The sequence below is a fragment of the Myotis daubentonii genome, chromosome 2, assembly GCF_963259705.1.
Source record: "Myotis daubentonii chromosome 2, mMyoDau2.1, whole genome shotgun sequence".
NCBI classification, from domain to species: Eukaryota; Metazoa; Chordata; class Mammalia; order Chiroptera; family Vespertilionidae; genus Myotis; species Myotis daubentonii.
In genome coordinates this window covers 34,809,540-34,829,601 of record NC_081841.1, presented here as the reverse complement: position 1 = coordinate 34,829,601, position 20,062 = coordinate 34,809,540, and the positions used below count along the sequence as shown (strand labels likewise).

Below are 20,062 nucleotides of genomic sequence, written 5' to 3'. Positions count from 1 at the left end.
TGACTGGTGAGCACAGCAGTGGTGGTGGGAGCCTTTCCCGCCTCCATGCCAGTGCTAATAATGTTCGACTGATGGTTTAGGCCCCCTACTGGGCCTAAGCCGGCAGTCGGACATCCCCCAAGGGCTCCTGGACTGAGAGAGGGCGCAGGCCGGGCTGAGGAACCTCCCCCCCCACCCCCCCCCCCCGAGTGCACAAATTTTGTGCACCAGGCCTCTAGTATAATATAATATAATATAATATAATTAATATAATATAATATAATATAATATAAATATTTATCATCTAGTTCTTTGCTTAAGAATCTTGATGGAAAGCCTTTCCAGGCCTTTCTAAGTGTGTTACATTCCATTATTAGAGGCTCTGAAAGTGTAGGTGGCACTTTAGATTTGCAATTTTACCTTTGTGAGATTAGTTACATCAGTAACATTTTTCTACCTGGCTGGAGGCAATTCATGATAATGGGATGGATGTGGACTTACATTGCATCCCCAGTACCTAGGCCAGTGCTTTCACACATGTTACATACATCAAAATATGTCAGATAGATGTTTTTACTGTTAAGTTCTTACTGCTCAGGAAAGAGGTAGAATGAAAAAGTATATACTATATTTAGGAGTCATCAGTGTATAGATACAACCATGAAAATGCACAGGAAGCAATGCCATTGGGTTGAGCAAAATGAAGGCTATTAGGAACCTTGTTCTGGTGGAATCATTGGACACACATCAAACTATAGTTACTTGAAGGAGGAGGAAGTAGGAGCAGTTAATACAGGTGGCAATTGCAAAGATTTTGGCTCAAAAGGGAGGAAAGGTAGAGGTGGCACTGTGCTTACTTATTCTTTCAGAACACCAGTCTTGTATTATGTATGCTTTCTTGACTGAAAAGGGTGGATTTATAGGTAACTTTTAAAATAGCAAGAAAATTGTCCTGCTGGTGTTGCTCAATGGTTGAGCAGCAACCTGTGACCTGGGAGGTCACTGTTTGATTCTGGTCAGGGCACATGCCCAGGTCTCAGGCTCAATCCTCAGTAGAGGGCATGCGGGAGGCAGCCAATCATTGAGTCTCTCTCATCATTGATGTTTCTCTCTTTCTCCCTTTCATTTCCTTTCTGAAATAAATAAAAATATATTAAAAAATAGCAATAAAAATGAAAAAAATGAAGTTGTGTAGTGGCTACCTTTAAAACAATCACAGGCTCTGAATTAATGTTTTGGTAGACATTTAAATCAACCTTCGGAGTGCAAATAAGTTGTTTATAATTATTCAACCCAGGGTTTCTTTTTTTCTTTTTCTTTTCTTTTCTTTTTTTTTTTTGTTAATCCTCACCTGAGGATATTTTTTCTATTGATCTTTATTTTTTTAGAGAGAGTGGAAGGGAGGGGGAGAGAGGGAGAAGTGAGAGAGAGGGAGGGAGAGAGAGAGATCATATGAGAGATACTCATGGGTTGGTTGCCTCCTGCACACAAGCATCCTGATGGGGCTGGGGATGAACATGTATCCCAGGTACCTGCCATTGACCTGGAATCTAACCAGGTAGTACATGGGCCCATGCTCTAGCCATTGAACACACCGGCAGGGCAAGAGTTTCTTACTCTTAAGCTTTGGGCAGGAGTCTCAAACTGGCAGCTATAGTGTTTACATAGTCTTTATTTTTTTATTTAAAAACTAGAGGCCCGGTGCACGGATTCATGCACTGGTGGGGTCCCTCGGTCTGGCCTGTGGGGATTGGGCCGAAACCGGCAGTCCGACATCCCCTGAAGGGTCCCGGAGTGTAAGAGGGCACTCTGCAAAGTTGCTGTCACTCGGCAGCTCCTGCGTTGAGCATCTGCCCCTGGTGGTCAGTGCGCGTCATAGCTACCAGACAGTCGGATGGTTGTCGGGTCGCTTAGACTTTTCTGTATATAGATTTGATTTTAAATTTCTTTAAGAAGAGACTCCAGGTTTCCAGTGACACATTTTGATGACGTGACCTGCCTGGGCTCTAAGGTCCTTGTAGCTTGGGACTCCACCCAGTAAAAGAGGCTTTTCCGTGCCTTGTGGAAAGGGGAGGGGAAGAGGAAGAAGGGAATGTTTGTTTTTTGATAAGATTACAGCTGTATTATCTTTAGGGCTGTATAAAGTCAACTCTAAAACCAGACCAGGTTTAATTGCTTTCACCCAAAATAAACTGCCCTCCTCCCTTCCCTAAGTTCAAGTCTGCCCAAGTCATCACTTCCTATTACTTTAAAAGCCTTTTTGAAGGCTCATAATGTAGGCTGACATTACCCTATTGCCAGGGGAACACACCAGAGGAGGCAATAGGTATTACCATCTTTCTATTCCAGTCGTAGTTCAAGCATCACTTTCCCAGTCCTCTTTCTAAATATCACTCTCCCAGGCCTATATCGGAAAACTGTCAAAACAGTTTCATTGGGAGCCCTTGGTAGTCCCTTTTGCCTGAAAATGATGAATATGTGGGTAGAAACAGCTCTCAGGGAATATGAGCCTGGTAGCCCCACGACACCCCAAGTTATGAATCCTACTGACTTAGTTTGCACAAGGAGGTCGGTGGCAGATAAGAGCCCTCGCAAACTGTCGGATCCTGGTTGCAAACTCTCATGGGGGCGCGGGGGCGGGGGAGGGTGGTGGTGGTGGTGGGTGGGGGATGGGTTTGGGGATGGGACAGGACTGCCTTTTGTCTGTTTTCCAACGGAAAATTTGCCCTATGTAAATATATTTCCTAGAGGTTGCCTTTGCCATAGCCGAGGGGCGTTCGGGCCGCTCACCCAGGGGTAGTTTAATAAATAAAGATGCTCGCGAAGTGCCTGCACTCCGAAAGGCACTCCAGGCGCTCCCCGCTGGCACGAACTCTTGTGCCCCTGCCGGAGACTCAGTGGCCAGGATTAGGGCTTTGCTTTTCCCGCCCGAAGAGGGACCAGACGGGCGGAGGCTCCTTTCTCTGGGATGCTGTGTGGTTCCTTGCGTCTTGCCCTTGCGCAAGGCCCCTGGCGGTGGCAGCCCCGGTGGCAGCCGGTGCCACGCGGTCCGTGCGCCAGAGCTGGGTCGCGCCGTCCGCTTTCACATCCAGCTGCGCCCTGCGCGCCACCACAGCCGCTCCTCGCTGCCCTGCGCTCCCGGAGGCTCCCCATGGCCAGCCTGTCCCAGGTACCTCGATCTTGGGCGTTTGAGGAAGGAGGGGGTTTGAGGAAGGGAGCAGATTAGATCCTGGGTCTCGGAAGCGCGCGGGCCTGGCTGGGCTCATTGCCGCCCTGCCTGCAACATCCTGCTTCACCTTTTGCATCGCTGTTCCGCCTCCACCGAGGCATCCCCTCTTCCCGCAGCCCTGCCCCACATCCAGGCTCCCAGCCGGCTCGGAGAGGCCTCGCCAACCAAGTCCAAAGCCCCACCGTGACCCGCTGGGAGCGCAACCCGCCGCGGCGCCCCCAGAGCCGCTGGGGAAGGGAGGGTCGCCATGGAAGCCGCTTTGGGGAAGGAGGCGGGAGCCGGATTTCTGGGCTGCCAGGACGGACAGCCACATCCTGCGTGCCTTCGCCTCCCCCCCCCCCCCCAAATATCTTGCCCGCAGCCTTCTTCCTCCTTGAATCCCTTTCTCCCCTTTCTGCCATAGTTACTTAGCAGATTAGGTTGTATGTATTTTATTTCATTTATTTTTTTAAAGGTCTGCATCTTTTCTCAATTCGCCCTTCTCCCATTGTGTCCCTAAGTATCTTTTAGATGACTCCCAACTCCAGGAGGTTTTGTCCTTGGCGCGTGGGTTCGCTATGTACGTGCGCCTGCCTGGGAGGACCCTCCCGGGAGAGAAGGGCTCCCTCTCCTCCCTGCCCTGTTCCAGCCTGGCTATTGTGCGCCTGTGATTGACAAGACCGTGAGGCTGGCGCGCCCGGGAGATTTTTCTATAAATGGCTTAAAGCCCTAGTCTAGACGACTTACTCGGATATAAGGGAGACAATTACCTTCCTGTGCGTTGCTGGTGAACCTTGGCTCTGCGGGGGCGAACCTGGATTTTAAGCAGCGGCGGATCGAAGCAGCCACGACCTGGGGCAGGGTGGGGTGAAGGGCAGCGCTCTCCAAGGCACTCTCCCTGGGGCTGTGCCTGGGTGTTCCTTCCATCCTCCTTTCCCTGCTTGTTTGGGTGCCGCTGCGGAGCCCACCTGGTAATGGTGAGTGACAGTGAATACCCCTGGCCCCAGTTACCCACCTGGCTTTGCTTAATGGATGTCACTCTTCTTTAAGGACTGCAATAATGGATGCTTGGAAGAATGTATGGGAGAAGCAGGATCAAATCCGGTCATGGGAACGTTGAAGGTAAGTCATCTGCCTGAGATTCCGTGAAACAACAATTCGACTGGATAAATTCGTTGCTTGTTGCCATTTTGGGGCGATTTTCACCGTGCGGGCTATACAGTAGTTGATATGCTGCTGTGCATTTTAAATTCCACTCTTAGGGGGAAAACAGTTTGGGGAGCCGGAGTACATTCCCATCACATCTAAAACGGCAGGGCAGTTCCCTACTTGCAGTATTTCATAAATCATAACTTTCTCTTGGCAAGTAACCAATTCGTGACTATTCACCTAAAGGTTTATCTGATTGTATAATAAATGTCACCTTTACTCCACTTCTGGAAAGATTTAAACTCATAAATTTTTTTTTTTAAGCAGCGCCCAATATTTTACCTTCAAAGTGTTGTGTTTTCTTCTTTCCTCTCTGAATTGTGGGTTTATGTATTAAATCTCATACTTCACATAGGAATAGCGAGGGGCAATTGAGAAAGAATGTTATTCAAGGACTTTGAAAATCATGACAATACAAATGTGAAGTGTGACTTTCTCTATAAATCACTGTATTCCCTCCCCAACCCTGGAGGGTTTGCTGCTTCTCTTTAGGCTGGTTCTGCTCTCCTGCTGCCTGTCTCAGTCACCATCCATTGTCAACCATAGCACAGTGTGTCCTCATGACCTCACATCCTGGCAGGATGCAGAAAGGGAGTGAACCTTGACTCATCAGTTTTACACACACACCCAACTCTTACTGAGTACCAGGCACTGTGCTGGACAGTGGATGTCCAAAAATACAGGCAAGATAAAGTCTCTGCTCTCAGGTTTTTTAAAAAAAATCAAAACATTAGAATACAGTCATTTCCTCATTAAAATAAGTTTGTGAATTTTAGTTGTCCATATTATTCCTGGTCCTTTAGAGATAATATCCTCTACAACCTTGTAGCCGATCTGCTTCTAATACATTTTGGGAACTTAGATGCTGAGATGGGTTTTTGAGAGAGTAAGATAAAGGGGACTCATACTAGATCATCTCTAAGGGTTATCTTATACAGTAAATGAATTCCTCAAAGGGTATAGATAAATACAACTTTCCCCAAAAGTTCATTATACTTTTTTTTTTCTTTTGAGAGTATGTTTATTAGAGCTGGGGACAGTAAAACAAGCAAGGGCTTAGGATAGAAGAAGCAGCAGGAGAGAGCCAGTGGGGCTCCCTTGGCTCCCTAGAAATGTCATAGGAAAGAAATGAGCCTCGGTGGGGCTGCTTTGGCTCACTGAGAAGTCGCAGAAAAGTGGAAAGTGGGCCTTGGAGACAAGCTTAGGGGGTTAGCCCAGGACTTGCTGCCACTGCCCATGGCACTCCTGGTTGCTAGTCTCCTAGGACCCTTAGTGTCTAGGAGATGCCTGCCTGTGGGGGAAGGAGAGAGGGAAGGGAAAGGCATGAGCATGCTCCTGGGCGGTGGAACACACTCTTTACACTTTAAACATAGAATAATTTTTTTTTTTTTGCAAAGTAAAGAATTCACAAAGTAAATTATGTCTGTATTTGTTAATTTAGACTTCCATGTATTCGATTTTAGTTGGGGGGAGGGTGCATATTGACATTCTACATTCATGTACTTACCTATCAAAACACGTGTTCTAATGGGGCTTGTAAGTGAAATTGATAACTTGGGGGAGGAAATGGTGGAGTTTATAGGACCATCTTTGCTTTTGACCTATTTTTAAATCTCTTTTTAAAAAAATATCATCCAAGGATATTTTTACATTGATTTATAGAGAGAGTAGAAGGGAAGGAGGGGAGAGAGAGAGAGAGAAAGAGAGAGAGAGAGAGAGAGAGAGAGAGAGAGAGAGAGAGAGAGAGAGAGAAAAAGATCAATGGAGAGACACATAGATTAGTTGCTTCCCCCACGTGCCCCCTACCAGGTCTGCGGATCGAGCCTGCAACAGAGGTACAAGCCCTTAATCAGACTTGAACCCAGGACCCTTCAATTCGTGGCCCAATGCTCTATTCACTAAGCCAAACTGGCTAGGGCTTTCTTTCTCGATTAACCCCATTTATGACTTTTAAGTTGCCACTGGGTCTCTTGTGGATAGTTTTCATATTGCATCCTCTCCCCCATTTTGAAGTGGCCATTTTGCAGTGAGAATGCAGTTTTCCAGCAGGGTCCAGCTATGAGATGCCTTATGACCGGGCTATCCTAGGGCATCTTTTTGTGGACCCCAGAGTCTTCTTTGTTTGCAAAAGGCCAGCTGTCTTTTTCTTCCTACTCCTCTGCTTTACAGATCCCAGACTGTGACACTCCAAATCTGTAATTCTCCTCTGCATACCTCCTTATTGGCTTTTGAGTGTCTTTAAAAGATAATGCACAGAACACCTAACACTTTCCCAGTAGAAAAAAAAATTGCACTTATTATAGAACAAAATTATGCAATTTCTGCTGCAGTTGTAATGCGGAGATTGTCTTTGATATTGAAGTGTTGTGGCCAATGCAGAGACTTGCAGATGCAGTAGTAAGTGGCGCGCAGAAGCAGGAGAGTCTGGCTAATACAGTCCTCTGAGCCTTCAGCCAAATTGCACTAGCCTCCTGTAGGCTTCCCCATTTCAGAGGGAAGGATTACCCAAGCACATGTTTTGAGTTAAAAAATTGTTGTTTTTTTTAATATGCTCTGTTTTTGCCAGTATTTCTTGTCATGTCACAATCTAGTCATGGTGGCCTTCCAAATTTTTCCACAAGTATATGGTATGAAACATCCTGACTTGAAGTCATCAGGAGTCATGGGGCAGAAAGTAGCATTTTACAAATAATTAATGTTTATCCATCTTCAGAAAGGAAATGTAGAAAAAGAAATTGGTTTTTAAAGAACACAGGTAAAAATTGTTTATGAAATTTGTTTCTTTCATGTCAGTGATTTTTTTTTTACCGTAGAACTTCATTTCATACCTACTCAAAACCTATCACATACCTTTAGTTAATATTGTGTACTTTTCAACTTCATTCAACTGTATCATCTAATTTTTTAAATTTAGTATTCTTGGATAATTTCTTTTTTAACTCAAGTTAACAGCTGTTATTCTTAGTTTCCAGAATTGCATGAATTTTCCCAAATAAAAGACAATTGGAATGGTTGATGAAACTCTAAAGTCACCAAAGAGTGCATTACTTTGAAAAACTGCATGGAGGGCAATCCTTATGCAGAAAGTTAGAGGGCTCTTACTCACATCATAAAAAATTGCATGTCTTACAAAAGAATGTAGTGGTTTACCTAGTAATATATATTTTTTATATTCAATTTCCAGAAACTTAACTAGGATTAGCAAGTTCTTACTATAAGAGCACTAAGTTGAGTATAAAAACACCTTATTCAGTATCTCTGTTTTGTCATTAACTAAGTAGATATATCTGGGCCAATGGCTCATCATGGGTGGTCCAGAGGTATTTTAAGAGTCGTCAGCCCAAATGGGTGTGGCTCAGTGGTTGAGCATCGACCTATGAACCAGGAGGTAATGGTTCAATTCCTAGTCAGGACACATGCCCAGGCCTTGGGGTAGGTCCCCTGTGGGGGAGGGGGGGGGCATGCAGGAGGCAGCCAGTCAATGATTCTCTCTCATCATTGATGTCTCTCTCTCCCTCTCCCTTCCTCTCTAAAATCAGTAAAAATATATTTAAAAAGAAGAGTTTTTAGAAAAGTAGTAAAAAATATATAATGGGCATTGATTCTTTAAGGGTTTGCAACAACAGAAGGTCTTTTATGAACTATGGTAAGTACATTTAAAAAAGAACAAAACTGTACCAGTCTCTTGTCAGTATCCAATCCATGAAGATCAATTAAAGTTCTGTGAAGTTTAGAACTGAATTAATCAGACATAAGTGATATGTATAATAGTTACTGTACTAAATGAGAGTTAGGCCAACACAAGAAAGAAACATGACTCCCATTTCCCAATTGTTCCTATCAATTAAAAGGATTTTATGAAGCCAAACCAAGCCTTTTGCAGGGTAAGCTGTCTATAGAGAGAGATTGTATGAGCAGTAAGTAAAGCAAATGCTAGGGAGTTTGAAAGCTGAAGATACTGCAAAAGGTTACTGAGCCAGATGGGGCTGCCAGTTTCCACACTCACTGCTGGAGCAAGAAAGAAGAGAGTTTGGATAAACTGGGGCATCTCATGTCCCGAGCTACAAATGGAGGAAATGCTAGGGAGAGAAAAGGGTTGGAGGAGAGGGCTTCTGTAACCATGTTTTAGTCTTTCTGTCTTTCCTTCCATGTTAGACAAAGGTATGCAACCCAGAATTTTTAAGGACTTGTACTGTTTTCTGGCACTGGGCTGATATGTACCCAAAATACAGTCCCACCAACGTCTTGTCCCTTGTTACAGAACCTTGATTTTGTTCGCAGTTCACTGACTGGCCCTCGGTGACAACCTTGCATTCCTCGCCTTCCTTGCAGCTAGAGAGATCCATGTGACACATTCTATTCAATAAGACATAAGAAATATTCGGGCAAAATTTTGCTTTTGTGATTAAAGGGAACAGAAAAGTCTGCCATCGTCCTTGCCACTCTTCCTCTAGACTTTGGTTAGATCATTAAAACTGAAGTTACCTCTGCAGCAGCCTTTTTTAACCCTGAGGCGAAGCCAAGAAAAATCACAGAACCGCAGGGTTCCAGAACACTGCCAGGCCTGGCTCCTCCAGACTTGTTATGTGAGAAAACCAACTCCTATTAGTTTTTGACTGATGTGCCACTGAATGCATTAATAAATGATAAGTAAAAGACTTGTGCAGAACATTAATTAGTGAGAGGTAGATTTGAAAAAGGGAGTTGGGCTAAATTTTTTGGACATGAATATGTAGCCATGTAACTGTTCTTGGACATTGAACAGGAAAAAGATACAGAGTATTTGCTACTGAGGGGGTAGTAGCACTTGAGGAATCAGACCTACTAAAGAAATACTTGAAAAGACAAATGTCTCTGTTCAGTGACTGATGTGGGAAACCAAGGGTTGTGAGAATATGAGAATGACAAATGACCTTGGAAGTAACACGATGCACCGAAAATACAGAAAAATACACAAAGGAATTTGTTAGTGAAGGTCATCTCTGGGGAGTGGGAATGCGGTGGCCCGGAAAGTAGTTGGGGATTTTATACTTTTCATTTTCTTCCCTTCTTTACAGTCAAGTTTTTAAGTAAAATAATAAACATTCATTGCCCTTATTCAACACGTTAAGGGGTAAGAAGGAAAGAAGTAGAAAGTAATATGAATGTTAGAAATAGACCAAGTTTTGGAAGAAATATTATGTTCCATTTTAGATTTGTAATGAGCTTTTGTTTTAGAATGCATTTCAGCTGGAATATTATTCTAAAAATAAAACTGGTCATCATGTATAATATAACCAAATGATTAAGGCAGCTGTAAGGCAGTGAATTAATCAAAAGTAATTAGATCATTTAAAAATAATGATAAGAGCTGATGAGATAAAGTGAAGACATATTTGATTTTGGGGTGTGGGGGGATGGATAAGTACTTTTTGTGTTTAAATAAGTGGAGTTTGACCTTCCTTACAGCTTGTTAACAGGTTGAACCTGTGCCTAGTTAATATTGTTTTATAACCGGTCAAAACCTTCCGTCACCTGTGGTTTTTGTCAGCATTCTATAGCTATTAAAAAGTGACTGATGGTGTTGCCTGTGACTTGCCTGTGACTTGATTTGTGTTTGGTCATTTGTAATGTACAAGCCGGCTATGTGGTGTGTTGGTGAAATACTGATGTGTGAGATTATTTCCTATTACTCTCATTTATCTTTCTCTTAGTCAGAGCTTCCTTTGTTCATTGTTTCCTCAGTACAGAACAGAGGATTAATATGTTGGTGTTCATTTTCTGCTTCTCTGTGTTTAAAGAGGAACACAGTTGCTTCGTTCTGCTCATTGCTTCTACAGTTCCCTCTGGGGTGGGAGTTGCGGGGGACGGGGAGGTGGTTAAGGCTTCTTTGGGGGAGCTGAACTATAACCATCACCAAATGTTCACTTCCTAATGACAACAAGTGATTGCTGGTGTTGCTGTATTTATTAGAGATGACCTCCCTTTCTTCTTTGCCAAGTGCTAAACATGAGCCCTATGATGATAACCAGGGTGTGTGTTCTCCTTTTCATCATTTTATTCCATCTGCTATTTTTGTCCCTGTTTCTGTATGTCACTGAATTTTGGTTCAGATACTTATAAGGCAGTATACATGGCTGAGATTTCAAACAACAGGCTGGATTCTGAATGCCGGCATGATTTGTTTGGCTCACATACTGTTAAATTTCTGAGTCAGTTGCCAACATTTAAAAGTCAAGTGGGGGATGTGAGGGCGCTCTGGCTGCAGTATCTGTCACCTCTGTGACCACCGGGGTTGATTCAGCTGATCTGGCTGGCTAGGCAGGTGTCCCCTTCCTCCCTCCCTCACTGATGCAGGTGCAATCCAGGTGCTTTCCTCCCGAAGTTGCACGCTTAATCAAGAGGACAACCTTTTCCCCAGAGAAGAGGACTGGTCTTCGATCAAGAGTACACAGTAGCTGTGCTCCTCTGCTCAAACCTCCAACGAGCTCTTCAGGTCCATTTGTAGGAGAATATAGGGTAGTCAAGCTTCCAAGACTTCAGACACATCCAAGTGAGGTGCTACACCCAGCTGGTGTGGCTCAGTGGTTGAGTGTCGACCTATGAACCAGGAAGTCATGGTTGGATTCCTAGTCAGGGCACATGCTGGCTTGATTCCCATTGGGGGAATGCAGGAGGCAGCTGATCAATGATTATCTCCCATCATTGATATTTCTATTCCTCTCTCTTCCTCTCTGAAATAAATAGAAAACACATTTAAAAAAAAAATAAAAACACATATGAGGCCGGGGCCGGTTTGGCTCAGTGGATAGAGCGTCGACCTGCGGACTGAAAGGTCCCGGGTTCGATTCCAGTCAAGGGCATGTACCTTGGTTGCAGGCACATCCCCAGTAGGGGGTGTGCAGGAGGCAGCTGATGGATGTTTCTCTCTCATCGATGTTTCTAACTATCTCTCTCCCTTCCTCTCTGTAAAAAATCAATAAAATATATATTTTTAAAAACCCACACATATGAGGCACTATATGTGGCAGTCTGCCTTTTTTAGGATTAAATACATACATACATATAATAAAATAAAATAAAAGTGGGGTTGTGGCCAGTAGCTCAGTTAGTTAAAGCATCATCTCAATATACCAGGGTTTCGGGTTTGGTCCCCAGTCAGGGCACATACAAGAATCAGGCAATCAATGCATATATAAGTGGAACAACATATTTCTCTCTCTCTCAAATCAATAAAAAATAAAATAAAAAATCAAGTGGGGATAGGGGAAATGCGTGAAGGTGATCAAAAAGTACACAGTTCCAATTATAAGATAAATAAATTTGGGGGATAGAAAAAAAAGAGTCAAGCAATTTCAATTTTCAGTGGCTAATGACTTAAATTTTATGTTGTTTTTTTACTCTCTTTATTTGTAGCCAGTAGATGTTCAGTTACTCTTTTCTAATGGGGCTGATTTTTTTCCCCCCTAGGCTAAAGATCTAATAATCACACCAGCCACCATTTTAAAGGAGAAACCTGACCCAAATTCTGTGGTTTTTGGAACCGTTTTCACGGACCACATGTTGACAATCGAGTGGTCCTCAGAGTTTGGATGGGAGAAACCACACATCAAGCCTTTTCAAAACCTGTCGTTGCACCCTGCCTCGTCGGCTCTGCACTATGCAGTGGAGGTAAGTACACTGCAATGAAGGATGGTAACATGCTTGCTCTTCATTGGGGGCACCAAGTAGCTCCCTCTGCTAAAATAGCTTTTGGGAAGCATGGACTTGATCATATATACTAAAGGGAGTCATAAATGTCTTTGAAACTTTTCCTATAGACAATCTCATTGAAGGTAAGTCTCAACAACGAATTTTTTTTTTAGATATTCTTGAGTTTTCTATAACGTCAATAAAAGTCATTTAGAGCAAATAAGAAAGACAGTTGGTAAGAAAATTTGCAATAAAAAAGAATTTACTTTTAATATTTTACAAAGTCACCTGCCTTCTCAGATCTTCTACTGGTTGAGAAGAGGCCATTGAGTACAATAATTTGGTTAGATTTTAATGCTAAGTGCATGTTTTTATGACCACCAATGTGTAGTTATGCATGTTGAGGGACATGTAATTAAAGGCCATCCTTCAGGCATGAGTGGAATAATTATAAGCATTAAATATTTAGAGATGCTTTCTCTGGTCCTTCATAGGATTCACACTTAGCCAGATACGCAATACACTCCCCATTCCCTTGACCCTGATTTTATTTTACTTACTTGTAATGTGTTAGACATACTTAGAATATTGGGATGCTTAAAATAAGCAATAGTCTACCTATTAAGAGACTAAAAGATGGTAATATTAAATATTCATAACAATAATGAATTTTTTAAATTGAATTCCTGCAGTGTGCCCTGCACTGGGTACTTTATAATGGGTCATCTCATGTTATTATTTTAAGTGAGAAAGCATATATTTCTGGATTCCAACTTTCTGGGCTCAAATTCTGTCTCTGTTGCTCTACAGCAGGGGTCCTCAAACTTTTTAAACAGGGGGCCAGTTCACTGTCCCTCAGACCGTTGGAGGGCCGGACTATAGTTTTAAAAAAAACAACTATGAACAGATTCCTATGCACACTGCACATATCTTATTTTGAAGTAAAAAAACAAAACAGGAACAAATACAATATTGGTATTTGCATGTGGCCTGCGGGCCGTAGTTTGAGGACCCCTGCTCTAAAGGGTACTTGGGAAACTTATTTAATGACTATATGCTTCCAATTTTTTAATGATGAAATTGAAGTGATGATAATACCTACCTCATAATGTTATAAGAAGAAGGTCAGGTGATTCATTTAAGCATATAGAGCCATACCTGCTGCATAATGAGAGCCTTGTTATTAGCTATTATTACTATCCCTTGAAACATTATTATCACCTATTATAGAACCAGCTTCGGAAAAGTTAAGTTTCTTGTTCAAAATTGTGTAGCATTTAGGGAGGAGTCAGGGTTCAAATGGCAAGCTCATAATCCCTGTGATAGTTTCCCCAAACATATATACTAAAATTACAAAAAGGCCTGTCCAGTTAACTTGTTGAAAATTATAAATTCAAATCATCGGAAACATATTAGCTGCCCCAATGTATCCACTCAATGTTGAATTTGGAAGTCTAAGCTTCCATTCCCATCTTTGTGTTTTAACTGTACCAACTTCGATGAGTTCTTACATTATTTAGTCCAATTCTCAGTTTCTTTAATTATAAAATAAGAATGGTAGCTGCCCTTGCCTATGTCATTATGTACAGTGAAAAACAAATGAAATAAAATGCTTATGAACTTGAAAGAAGGAATCTGACAGTGATTCTCATATAGTTTTCATTAGAATCATCTGGCTCCACCTTCTGAGGCTCTTATTTGTAAGTTCCCATGTCATCTTAATACTCTCGGAACCACATTTTGTGAATCATTGGCTTGTGGGAAGTAAACAAGAAAGGATTAAGGTCATTTTGAAAGTTAAAAAATATTTTGATAGCCATTGGTTTTTAAAACTCACTGGACATCTATTTAAATGAGTGGATTAGTTTTGCCAATGTAGATTTTTGTGACCAGGATAGTTTTTTAAAAAACCTTTAATTGCTTTTATCCTTTGTTAGATAAAAACTGAAATTTGTATTATCAGTATTCCATGAATAATATAAACACAGGGGCTGTTTGCATTAAGAACTGGACTGTGTTTTACATTAGTTATCTATTGTGACATAACAAAATTAATAGCTTGGAACAGCCACTATCACTTTATATCTTGCATGATTCTGGGGGTTGACTAGGATGGCTGGTCGTTCTTGGTTTGTTGTCTCTTATGTGGTTGCTGTCAGATAGTGGCTGGGATTGGAGTTGGCTCAAGCTTCCTGACACATATGTCTGATGAAACTCAAAGAGGTGGTGGCTGAAATGCTGGGGCTTTCTTGGCATCACGCTTTGTCCACATGGTGCACCCATTATGGTGTTCTGAGAGTAGCTAGACTTTGTCCTCTGTGACTTGAGCTCCAAAGCTTTTTGTCACAAGCAACTGAGCCCTGATAGGAGCTCTGTGCTTTTTAGGACCTAGAATCAAAATCACAGCATTACTTCTGCCATAGTCTGTTGTCATGGTGATCACAAAGGCCTGCCCAAATTCAACAGGAGGGAATATACTATACAATATATACCCTTCACCTCCCGATGAGGAATGTCAAAGGTCTACTCTAGAAGATCATGAGGGACTGGAAAGATTGTGTGGCTATTTTTGGAAAATGTAGTCTGTAACATGTATCAGTGATAAATGGGGAGATAAAGCAATGTGCTTGGTTACCTCTTCATCAATTCGGCACTTAGTTAACAGGAGAGATACTAGGAGAGTATCATAGGAATTTAGGAAGTGTGATGGCCATGTGCGGAGAACCTCAGGGTCCCTGAATTTTCTCACAAGGCATATTTGTTCCATTTCCTGTTCACTCATTCAATGGATGTTGAATGCCTACTATGTGCTTGGGACTGTGCAAAGTGCTCGGGATAGGATGGTAAACAAACTAGCCATGATCTTGCCCTCGGAATTCTTTTCTTTTTTTAAACACACACTGAGAAAATTACGCAGACACTTTGTTTCCAAGGTTTCCTTCCCAAATGTTAGGTGAAACATTTTCTCTTATACTGACACACTTATGTTATCATGTGCCAACATGATTTTTAAGTTCAATAATTATTGTATTTTTTAATACGAAAGTAAATATAAGAGTGAATTTCTTGGCCATCTTTCTCTTCCACTCATCAGCCCTATTGATTTTAGAATCCATTTTACTTTGAGATCTACAACTACTTGTAGCTTTTTTAATACTGCAAATTTTTGATTGATAAATAAGTGAAAGTTTCAAATAGTGAAGGAGAGAAATGTAAACTATTAGTAGGGGATATGGATAAAATAAAATGAAATGATAACTGGCACTGCTTTTTCTGGTTGAAATAAATATTTAGTGAAATAAAATATAATTTGAAAAAATGACCAAAATATATACTATTTGATGAATATTTATAAATGAATGCTCATCTAGGTAAAGAAAGAAACCACTTAAGCACCCCCAGTGTCCCCTTCACATCATAAATCCCGTGTCTTCTGGCAATGATTATCCTCACTTTTCTCTTAACCTTGCATGAACTTTTTTTGAAAAATGGGATTATATTGTGTGTGTTTTCTTAAAAAATGAACAAAGTGAGCCTGTGACTTCAAGTGAAACAAAGGACTCTATTTTGTGCCAATGCTAGCATTTTAGCCCTCCAGTAGAAATTAGAATTTCAGAAAACTTGGATTTACCCCTGCAAATTTAACCCTTTCTGCTGTTAAATCCAGGGTGGGCAAAAGTAGGTTTACAGGTGTGAATATGTGAAGCACAGAATTTATTCTTGTATGATTATTTGTTAATTACGGTATTTTCATTGTTTTGTATTTTGTTGTATTGTGTATTGTATTTTCCACATGAACAACTCTACACCTATTTTTGACACACCCTGTAATTTTCTGGTGATATTAGTGGTGATGTTAAAAGGTTTTAAAAAATACGTGAAAGAGATGTTAGCTTTGGGAAGATCTGCATAACTCATTGAACCAACATTTTCTAAATGGCCATTGCATGACATGACACGTTTTTGCGCAAGTAAAGATTCAAAGTGCAAGACAGGCTCTGATGGCTTTTGTTTTTTAACTTTTGTTTCCAGCTTTATTGAGATATAATTGACATAGGACCATATTTAAGATACACAATGTAATGATTTGATACACCTATTAATTGCAATATATAATTACTACAATAACGATAGTTAACACATGATGGTTTTGATATGTCAGTTTGGCTAGTCTGAACTACAGTCCCTAGAATTCCATTTTTAGCTTCCTTTTGGTTAGAGTGGACTATAAGACATTCTCTTGTGTGCTGAGGGAAGCAGTGGTTGTTTTATTGCATACACACACCTTCCATCAAACACTAGTGTAGGTGCCGTTGTGAAGGAATTTCTCAGATGTGGCTTAATTGTTTGATTTAAAGTAAATCAGAAGGGAGAGAATTCTGGGTGAGCCTGACCTTAGGATTTCATGAGGTCAGAGACCCCACACATTAGCTAGACCTGCGTGTTCCCTCTTTTCCTCTGACTCTCCCTTCCTGACTGCCCCATGTGTCCCTTCCTGACTGCCACGTGGATGAGCTACAGCTCACACCTGAGGGTCCAGCCTGCTGGTGACCTTCTTTTTCTGGCCTACCCTACAGATTTTGGACTCACCTAGAGTGAGTCCAAATGCATTGGCCAATTGCTTCTAATAAGTCTGTTAATATTACATATATTTCCTACTGGTTCTTCTTCTCTAGTTGAACGCTGTCTGGTAGACAATTGGATTTTAATAAATTAACAGACCATGAAGACTTCATTGATATGGTTTCAGATTCTATATTACAACTAACCTTTAAGGAACCATCCTTTGACAAGTTTAGGAATAACAGAGAAGAATATCCATAATTCTCTGGAAAAGGCTACCAGAAATACCTCTCCCTGTCTCAACTACATATGTGTGTGAGATTGGGTTTTCTTTTGTGCATATGCTTCAATTAATTCAACATCCTGCAAATGATTGAATGCAGAAACAGATATGAAGCATAACCAATGGACATAAGACACTGCGGGGTAGGGGAGGCCGGGGGAATGTCAAGGGGAGAAAAAAAAAAAAGAGACCTATGTAATACTCTTTGTAATACTTTAAGCAATAAAAACAAACAAACAATAAGCAATTAAAGTTTAAGAAAATAAAAAAGAAAAGAAAATCCAATTGTCTTCTCTTAAGCCAAACATTAAAGATCTGTAATAATTGAAAATAGTACCACATTTCATACTAATTATTTTGGGAAAAACTGAGGTATTTTTCATTAAAATACTTTAACATGTCATGATTTAGAATTATAAATAAGTAAATTTCTTACTTCTGATTTCTAATACGGTAAATATTGACAGAAAAACATCATAAGTAAAAGCTCTTTGAATCTTCATAACTTTTAAAAATATAAGTTTTAAGGCATCCTGACACCAAAAAATAAAAAATAAAATTGAGAAATGCTGCTTAAGGATATACCTAGGAATGGTGCTACTGGTCATAGGACATATCTTCCATTTTATAGGCATAGGGAAATTATTTTCCATAGTGGTTTTGACCATTTTTATATTCACTAGCCATGAATAAATGTTTCTATTGTTTTACAAACTTTTCATGTCTCAGTAAAGTCAGATTTTAAAAGCTTAACCAATTTAGTGTAATGGCATCTTATTGTGATATTAATTTATGCACACCTTTTCATATGTTTAATGGCCAATTGGATATCTTCTTATTTGAAGGGCCTGCTTGTTTGAATTTTTTATTCACTTTTCTATTGTGTTGTCTTTCTTTTTGGTTTGTAGAAGTATTTTGGATATGGGCTCTTTGTCAGTTATATGTGTTTTAAATATCTTCACTCTTTTTACTCTATATAATTTTTTCCCCCTGTATTCCCCCATTCAGTCTTGTCTGCCAAAATCAGATAGACAGAAAGGGCAAGGACACTGTTCTCTTGCATCTGTATATAATATTTTGATAATGAGAAATACATTATTTTTTTAAAAATTGAGTTTATCAATCTTTGCTTTATATTTGATACTTTTGTATCTTGTTTAAAGATTCTTCTCCTACCCCTAGATTATGAAGATATGCTCCTACTGGTATATTATTGGTTTTTGTCTTTCACAGTTAGGTCTTTAATCCTAGATTGGTTTGTATATGAAGTAGGTTCTGTTTTTCCCCCCTTTTCTTCTTCTTCTTTTCTCTCTCTCTCTTTTTTTTCTACAGAAACCCAGTTGTCCCAGCACTATTTAAAAAGACTGTCCTTTTCCCTCTGATATGTCATAGCACCTCTGTTGTGTATGCATAGGTCTGCTCCTGTGTACAGTTTGTTCTATTGTCTTGTCCATCTGGGTCTCCATTCTGTTACTTGTCTACCTACACAAATGCCACTGTCTTCATCTCCAAGTCATTACAGTGAGTCTTGATGTCTGCCAGGACAAGTCTTTCTGTTTTGCTCTTCGTAGTGCCCTCGATCTCCGTGGTCAGTTGCTTTTCCATGTAACTTTTGGATGCAGTTTATCAAGTCAGTCAACTTTCATAATTCAGTTTGTAAAGAGAAAATAAAATGCCCTGACATGATTTTCATTTGGGTTGCACTCAATATATAAATTAATTTGGGAAGAATTGGCATCATATCATATTAAGTCGTTCCATCTCTGTGCATGAGATTGCTTTCTACATTTAGCTAGATCTTTAATGACTTGGGAAAGTTTTGTATTTTCCTTATGGGCCTTTCACTTCTTTTGTTAGATTTTCCCACCTTAGTATTCCTTTTAATTTTATCATAAATAGTTTTTATCTTTAATTTTGTCATACATAGTTTTTGTGTTGCTGTTCCATAGAAGTATAATTTTGTATCTGGCTACTTTGCCTAAACAAATGATTTCAAGAGGTATCAGTTTTTCTGGATTCTCTAGATATTTAATCTTTTCTATATTTCATGCTCTATGACAGTTTATTTTTTCTTTCTTTAAATTGAATGCATTTTATTTTATTATTACTGGCTGTAGAGTATTGAACTGAAGTAGTCACAGCAGACAATTTATGATATTCCCAATCCAAAAAGGCAAGCTTTAAGTTTTACCATCAAGTATAATGTTTTCTGCAAGTTTATTTTAGATATCCTTTGTCATGTAAGAAAGCTCCCTTTTTTTTTCTTAATTATCTGGGAAATTAAGATAAAAAGTCATAAATGAATGTTCAATTTTATCAGATGCATTACCACATCCAATGAGAAGACCATATATATTTTTTCTCCTTGGTTCCCACATATACTTTTGTATTTTGTAATATAACCCACCAGTTTTTTAAAAAAACATATAATCAACACTAATAAAAGAGAAAAATGGTAATTGGCGTACGAGCTACCCTTTTCATTGGCTAATCAGGGCTATATGCAAATTAACTGCCAACTAAGATTGGCAGTTAACTGCCAACAAGATGGCGGTTAATTTGCATATGTAGGCACAATGCAGGGAGGTGAAAGGGAAAGCAGGAAGAAGCCCCCTGCCACTGACAGTGATCGGAAACCCAGGGGGGAGCTGGGCACGGTCGAAGCTGGTAGTCCCAGGAGCTAGGGGTCCCTTGCCTGGGCCTAAAGCGAAGCCCACGATCGTGGGGCCGCTGCCACTGCAGGTCCCCGCTGCCCGGGCCGGACGCCTAGGCCAGAGGCGTCAGGCCTGGGCAAGGGGCCGATCCTGAGATTGGAGGGTGATGGGGGTCAACGCCCGAGAGCTCCCAGTATGTGAGAGGGGGCAGGCTGGGCTGAGGGACACTCCCCCTCCACACACACCCAGTGCACGAATTTCGTGCACCGGGCCCCTAGTTGACATATAACATTCTATAAGCTTAAGGTGTGCATTGTGTATATTGCAGTACAATTGCCACTGTAGCCTTAGTTAATATCTCTATCATGTCACATAATTATCATTTCTTTGTTGTGGTTGGAATAGTTAAGACCCAGTTTTTTAGCCATTTGCAGTTTATAGTACAATATTATTTATGATCACTATGCTGTACATTAAATATCTAAGGCTTATTTA

General features: G+C 40.7%; 1 protein-coding gene across 3 annotated transcripts in view; it reads left to right on the top strand.

Moving 5' to 3' along the window:
- BCAT1 (branched chain amino acid transaminase 1) overlaps positions 1–20,062 on the top strand; it is a 90,948-nt gene that overhangs the window by 32,312 nt on the left and 38,574 nt on the right. The window contains exons 1-3 of one of the 3 annotated variants that reach the window (XM_059682394.1): positions 2,762–3,148; positions 4,238–4,309; positions 11,846–12,046. In XM_059682394.1, the coding sequence (XP_059538377.1) occupies positions 2,948–3,148; positions 4,238–4,309; positions 11,846–12,046 (474 nt within the window). In that variant the 5' untranslated portion in view covers positions 2,762–2,947. Of the gene's footprint in view, positions 1–2,761; positions 3,149–4,017; positions 4,165–4,237; positions 4,310–11,845; positions 12,047–20,062 lie in introns of those variants that run through there. The other 2 variants (XM_059682396.1, XM_059682395.1) reach the window with 2 other exon arrangements.